We start from the raw sequence: 7322 nt of genomic DNA on the forward strand, positions 1-7322 counted from the left end.
GCGGAGCACAGGCTCCGGACGCGCAGGCCCAGCGGCCACGGCTCACGGGCCCAGCCGCTCCGCGGCACGTGGGATCCTCCCAAACCGGGGCGCGAACCCGGCTCCCCTGCATCGGCAGGCGGACGCGCAACCACTGCGCCACCAGGGAAGCCCTCCATTTTTTAATTATTCCTATGCATAACGTCACGGGTTGCAATCTCTTTAAAAGCAGTAGACAGTCGGCCATGCAACTACAGATGTACCAACGCTGTTCCATCTCCTCAAACAGCCACCTTCACAAAAGGGTTCTTCTCCCCTCACTCCTGGCTCTTTATTAAAAACTAGAATCCAAAACATCTTTCCCCATCACATTTTCAAATTCAAATTTTATTAAATAGCTGTTCCTTTTTTTTTTCTTTTTTTTTTTTTTTAAAACTCAATGTACTGAGAGCTGTTTGGAGCAAGAAAGACAGGCCCTAGAAGGGGGGGGTTCCCATCACTGGGCGTTTTCCAGCCAATAAGTTTGAAATCCACATGAATTTGAAGTACCTGGGAAAGTATCTGACTTTGCAGTCATGTGTTTGTTCTTGGCTTACCCCAGTTTCATCAGCAACTTGTAAAAATAAACAAGTGTCTTTATGAGCTTAAAAAATCCCCAAATAGATCCTTAAGTGATACATTATAAATCTATATTTTCTTAGCTCCATAAAGGTATCCCTTAAAAAATACTTATATCACCAATCAAGTTTAAAATGATCTTATTACCACCCCCCCCATTTTGAAAGCTTCTGGAATGGTGACTTTATCACATTCCTGAAAAGACTTCAGTAAAATCACATGCCAATAAAGATGACATCGTTATTAAACTCTGATTTTACATTTGTACGGGAATTTTAAGCCGTCGCTCTCCCTGGAGAACAGCTGCTACTGGCTTTTTGCAGTCTTGTGTTTTTCTGAATCTGTTTTCAATAGAGCCAAAAGACATAATGGTGAATCTCTCTCCCTTCTGAAGAGACCCTCCAACGGAAGATGGGTTCTTTGTATACATACCTTCGCGCTCGGAAATGAGATGCCCCTTTAGGGTTTCCAGAGGTTTCCATTCCAAGGGGATGAAATGCTAATACGGTGGACCTGTCAGACCCTGAGCCCAACCAGCCTATCACTTCCCTCTCGGACTTGCCTTTCCCTTTTCCTCCTTTCTCCATTATCCCTCGTGCTGCCTTATTTCCCTCCCCCTTCAGCTTTCTCTTTCTTTCTCCCTCTTTCTCAAGCGGAAGCCAGACAATGCCAGACGGTCTCCTCCACAGCTGTGGGTCTGAGGAGGCAGGTGACCACAAAAGTGAAAAGTCTTGGTGGCTCATCTGTCAGGGAAATCAAGTTTGTCTCGACCAAGGCTGAGTTCTCAACTAGGAACAGCTGTCTCTGGGGTGATTCCTTTCCAGACATCATCACAGGGTGGAGGGGGAGGATGGAAGATCACGTCCCATGAAGTGAGTAAATATATGAAAATTGGGAAAGAGAAGATTGGAGAAAGGGCGGGGAGGAGAAAAAGGCTGGCCTGGTGATATGTACACAAAGGCACTCAGAAAAAACAACCTCTGAAGGAATGTCCCAGCAGCCTCTTGAAGATGCTGAGATTTTTCAAACTGTATCAGGTAGCTTTATCTGGTGCCAGCCTGGCGGTGGGAACAAAATTTATACCTATCAGAGTGGGGTTTTGAGTTCCCTGGCAATCTGCCCTTGAACACCCACCACCCCCAAGAAATGTTTTCCCCAAATGGCCAGAAGTTCTCATCTTACTGTCACATGCTGTAAATTTCAAAAAGAGAAACTACTGTTTGATGAAACACAGCAGCTGAGAGGTGACAGCTGGGTGGATATAGCAGTAGGCATAACATTAAGTCTAGAGAGAAAGCAGCAACAGGTGGGGGCAGAAAGGAAGTTTTAAGACTTAGTGGGAGGGGGAGGGGGTGGGAGGGGGTGGGGGGGTCGGGGGGAGGGTGTTGTCTGAGACTGATCTTGGCGAGCAGCAAAATCAGGACTTGAGAGGGACTCTCTGGAGGCATGAAAGCCCCACTGGCCTCAATGTCCCTCCTTCTTCTAAACAAATACATCTTGAAGAAGAGGAAGGATTAAAGAGACCAAATGCTTGGATTGCGTGTAAAAGAGAACACATGAATCTGCTTTACCCACAATGATGATGGATCCCCATCAAAGAGCTTTTCCTTCCGAGGATCAGAAGTCATCTGACACAGTGGATGCAGATCAGACTCTTTAAGACAAATGCTACTTGCAAGTAGAGTGAAAAAGATGATAAGATTTAAGAATCAAACCTGTTGGATTCTGCACCTGATTCTGTCAAAGAGTGGACTGACACTGGGAACATGTCATTTAATTTTCTGATTCATCATCAAGACCTTTGCATGTGCGTGGCCATCATTTCCTTGTAGGGATGGATAGCTGAAAAATCAGAATCTACCACGATCCTCTGATGAGAGGTACGAGGTGTTAACCTAATTATTACTATAGCAATTACATAACCAAGCTATTAAAGTGACATGTAGGTTGAAAATACATTAAGGTTTTGAGCACAGGAAATTTATTTTTTTCCCTATAATATGGTTCAAATCTCTAATTATTTTTAGCTTATGATAGAGGTTTTTGAAAATCCCAAATGACTTTTTCTTTAAATTTGCTTTTGATGCTCATTCCCATAAAGTCCGTTAGGGGAAAAAAATTCTTTTTTTCTTTCTCTTAAAAGAACTACCCAAAATCTTCATGGAAAAGTGGTGTAGCAATCTACCCAAGCTAAGTGGAAATGTGTTATCTTATCTTATCACTATGGCTGAGTGTAAACCTTTATGTTGCCCAATCTCTTAGTCTCTCATACTCTCTGGTGGTGGCTAACAGCTACATTTGCACTGTTTCATAGGAATATGGCAAAGTGAGAGAGGAGGAGAGATGTGAATGACTTTGAGGTCTGAGGAAGAAAGGTGATGAAATTAAGGATTTTGTTTGGCTTTGTTTTAATAACAAAGACGGAGTTGGGGCCTTCTGAGGACAACTTCCCTTTCCTGCTCCCTCTTCCATCCTTCAAGGCCCCCTCCCCTCATTATACACCACTTGATACCTTCTTACCCACTGTTCCCTCTCTGTTTCATGCCTGTCTTGAGCTTCTTAACGAGAAAAGATCATGTCACATAGTATATTTGTTGCTTGGTTGGTTCTGATTACAATATGATACATTTTGGCCCCTTATGCAGATTAGAAGTCACATTTCAATTTCATCATGCTTCAGATTTCTCTATTATTCCCTCCAACATGTGTTCCCATTATACAGATTAAAGCCTGAGAAAAGTGAGCCATGGGTGCTTTAATTCAAAGACCTCGTGAGCTATAAGGGGAACCAGTGAGCATACGCAGGGGAGCTGTAAAAACTCAGAAGCAAAAACGACTGTGATTTTCCCTTTCTTACTGTACAGCTTACTCTGTACAAAACTAGAAGGCATGCACAAATCAGTGCACCGCGGAAATGTGGCACTGGAGGAAAATACGACTTTCAAATGTCAAATATCCAATATTTGTACTCTTACGTTGGCCAGGGAAGGAGTTGGCCTGAGTCGTGACTTAGAATCCCTTTCACCATGAGCTGAGTGTCCAGTTTCCCTCTTTTGGTCTGTTTTTTTCATCTTTGAAATGGGAATAACATAACTACCACTAACTCTCGGCTATCTGTGAGGATTAAATTATACAAGATGAAAAGAGATCACCTAGTGCCCCGTAGAGAGCAGACTGTCAATAAATTTTGGATTTATTCCTTACTTTAATCATAACACTCCCACTCCCTGATCTTTGTTTAAATCTGAAACTGGCAGATGGGAAGGAAAAGAGGAAGCCAGTCCTAATCCTATTGTTCTTGTAGCATTAAAGTTTTCACTGATTCTAAGGCCAGTAGCCTAACCCACAGGGGAGAGGAAGGGCATGGTTTATGCAAGGCAGGCACTGAGCATCCCGGGGCTGCGGGCGAGGGCTCCACCCCTTTTGATCAAGTCAGTTTCCAACGCGAAAGTCAAAATGAACCCTAACTGTCGCCCCCAGGAACTCACGCCACCCATCACCAACTCAGTGCGTTTTCATTCACAGAGACTCTTCCTAAATCATCTCTGAATGAACGGGGAAGCCATCTGACAGAACCCAAAAGAGAGCTGGGGTCCCAAACCAAGATATTCGAAAAGCAAGGCATGACAAAGACGACAACACCACAGGAGGACCTGCAGCCCCTGAATCACTGAGATGGGCAGCTTTACAGGAGCCATGACAAGAGTCTGATTCATTCCTGCACCAGGTACCACAGTGCCCCTTCGTGCCAGTTCACACACCAGCTGGAAGCCAGCAACGCCATCCTTAAGTTTCAACACAGAATTTTTACCGATTGCAGCTGCAACCTTTCTCAGCCCAGGGATTCAAAAAGCCATGGATACTGAAGGTGTATCAACCTGATAACTTCAAACCTCATGCTCTTCTTGTCCATGACAACAAAGTTTGTTGAAATGAATGATTATGCAGGAAAATTCCGGGTTTTGTTTTTCTCCTAGGGCACGCTGGCACGTCCTGCTTCCTGAACTGCAGTGATTCATCACAACCCCAGGCAGCCAATCACGGGCGGGTCAACGTGGAAAGAGGTGAGGGGACAGCTGAGCTGCCCTGGGAACACATGTCACCCTCCCCCCACAGATGTCATTCCCCGTTAACTGTGACGGTCTTGACATAAAAGAAAATGTGCTGGGATCTGTCACAGTCAGAAAAAAGCTATGGATCAGATAAACATACCTGCATGGAACAACCCCTAATGATATCGCTTGAAGTAGAAGGCTGCGTCTGGGAACAAAGGGTACCTCATCCCAAATGACGGTTAACCGGCACATTGCTGAGTTGAGTAGAGGGTCTCTCTCTCTCTCTCTCTCTCTCTCTCTCTCTCTCTCTCTCTCTCTTACATGTACATCTAGCTTCCATCTCAGTCCGACCTCTGGAGATGGGTACCATGGGATCAGAAAGCTGCTTCAGCTCTAGGACACGTCATTTCAATTCTTAATGGGCTACAACATTGAAACCTCACATAAGCTTTCCTTCCTCTGACACCCTCTTCCCCATGTCAGTTAAGTGACATGCCATGGATCTTAATCTTCTCCAAAAACCACTGCCTCTTCTTTCCTACAGAATGAAAGTCACTGAGAGTTCAGAAAAATTCCCAAAGCCAGTAATAACCAAGAGAGAAGCAAGAGTAGTTTGATGAAAGGAGAACCCGCCCCCACCCCCCTCCCCGGCCAACAAATTCCCCAGGAATTACCAAATGTAGAAAGAAATTCAAGGAAGGCTAATCAAGATGATCTAAGGCGTTATTGCAACTGGGTGAAATATACTTGTTACCGCTGGAGGAGAAGGGCAGATAAATGCTGTGGAGCTACAGGAGATGTTTCTTAACAAACTGCATTCTGTTAATGACTTCTACTGAAATCTCTAAACCAGAAACTAAGTTGGATACTTCTAGTTTCCTCACTGCCATGATTATGCCAAATCAAGCTATGTTTTTCATCGACAGATTCTGACCCTTAAATACAGAATGATCATTCCCACCTAACACTCTTGCTTTTGTATATTACCTTCTTTTCATCATCCTAGGTGTTTCCAGGGCTGCGAGCAATGAACTTGCCATCAGCCGCATTTTCACCTAATTAACCGCCCTGATTACAATAATTAGTATTGATTCACTCTTCGAATGACTTCCTGGGTGTCCCAGCACAATCTACACTTGCTCTAAAGTTCTAGATATGAATATTAATCAGACGCCTTTCTTTGTTTTTCAGCCCCAAAGGGATATTTTGCAATTGTACACACTCATATTTTGAAAAAGAAAAACTGTGCGGTTTCATTTTCACAAATAAAGGACTATTGATACGTCGAGGTTACAGATCTCAGCCTGTGGTCTGCTGAACACAGCTATGTATTCCTCAGTCTCCTGTGTGAAGGGACTCCTCGGGGTGCAACTGCAACTCTACTGAAAGAAGCCATTTTCCCAGTTTGACTCTTCTGCTATTCCTTTTCTGCAAGTCTGGGCTTAGAATTAAAAGTCACTTTGACCTGTGTTGAGGTCACCCTGGAAGGGAATCATCCCACATAGAGGCTGACGGCAGGATACAGATTACGTATCTTGTTACTGCTGTGGGAATAGATGTAGACAAGTTTGCCAACTTCGGCCATCTCCTACTTCCCCATCAGGCTAAAGGAAAAGATAGCTGCGTGTCAGACACTTGAATGGGGGTCTTGGAATTCTGAAAGCTGGTCATGGGCTAAAGCACAAGTGGGAAGGGAGTTCCCTTGTTCTTGGACCTAATATGATCACCCAGGAATTAAAGTGAATAGATCACAGGTAAATGATTTATAATTTAGTCAAAAATTTAACGTGTAGGTTTCCAAGACATTTCTTTATTTCAGCATGCTTCTGACAGGCAGCTGGGGAACACAGGACACTGCTTTTTTTCCCAAACCACAAAAAATTGCTTTGTGACCTTTGTTTTGGAATAAAAATTTCCCATGAATGCAGAATCTAGGTGTGCTGGTAACAGTGGGCCAGTTTCAGATATAAAGCTTCACCAATTACCTTCTATGAGCTCATCCTAAAAGCAATTACTGGCATACCCAATGGAATGAGCAGTTCAGATCCCTTTGGAAGTAAGAGAACATAATCATAAAATCCACTTTATTCACACTGGATGACTTTAAAAATATTATTATCCTACAGATATGTTTTGGGTCCAGCCAGACTCTGAAAAAATATTGTCAATAGAAAATTTATGTTCCAGAAGGCAATTTATTGAGCTTGCAACATTAATTTTCATAATTCTGAATTAAATATAACATTTCAACTTAAGTTTAAAAAATTGAAATGCATGTCCAAACACTAAAAAATAGTTAATGTTTCATAACTGTTTTTATAAGGAATACATCTTGTTCCTTGTTTACTGAGAACATCACTAATTTGAACACAATATAATCCAAGAAGAAATATTTGTAACTAAATACATCTGTTTTTTAAAATTTACCCTTTAAAATGATTTCCCTTCTGTTTTTAAAAATTAGGTCCTTAATCTCTATAAATTTACTAATATTTTTCAGTATACTGCTCTGGCACAAACAGCTAATTAAAGCAAAACACTAAAATGTTAGAAAAGATATATTCTTTATGGAAACGAACCTTAGTGACATGATTTTCATGTAGATCAATTACCATTTAATATTCTAGGATCAGTTCTTTTATATCTAATGTGAGAATAAAAATGTTTTTA

The 7322-nt window shown here is 42.4% G+C and overlaps 1 protein-coding gene and 1 long non-coding RNA gene across 6 annotated transcripts in view; one reads left to right on the forward strand and one right to left on the reverse strand.

Annotated features, from left to right (window-relative positions):
* Positions 1-1436, reverse strand: part of CELF2 (CUGBP Elav-like family member 2) — a 310334-nt gene extending 308898 nt beyond the window's left edge. The window contains exon 1 of one of the 3 annotated variants that reach the window (XM_024129689.3): positions 1030-1436. In XM_024129689.3, the coding sequence (XP_023985457.1) occupies positions 1030-1340 (311 nt within the window). In that variant the 5' untranslated portion in view covers positions 1341-1436. The remainder of the gene's footprint in view (positions 1-1029) is intronic. The other 2 variants (XM_007107114.4, XM_007107113.4) reach the window with 2 other exon arrangements.
* Positions 1437-1975: 539 nt separating this feature from the next.
* LOC114487038 (uncharacterized) lies at positions 1976-6755 on the forward strand. Of its 3 annotated transcripts, none has more exons than XR_003681620.2 (4): positions 1976-2477; positions 4123-4324; positions 4575-4661; positions 5197-6754. It is a non-coding gene; the product is annotated as an uncharacterized lncRNA (long non-coding RNA). The 3 variants fall into 3 exon arrangements; XR_003681619.2 differs by having other exon boundaries at positions 5844-6751; XR_003681618.2 differs by having other exon boundaries at positions 4575-6755.
* Positions 6756-7322: the final 567 nt, after the last annotated feature.

Source organism: Physeter macrocephalus, chromosome 11 (assembly GCF_002837175.3).
Source record: "Physeter macrocephalus isolate SW-GA chromosome 11, ASM283717v5, whole genome shotgun sequence".
NCBI lineage: Eukaryota > Metazoa > Chordata > Mammalia > Artiodactyla > Physeteridae > Physeter > Physeter macrocephalus.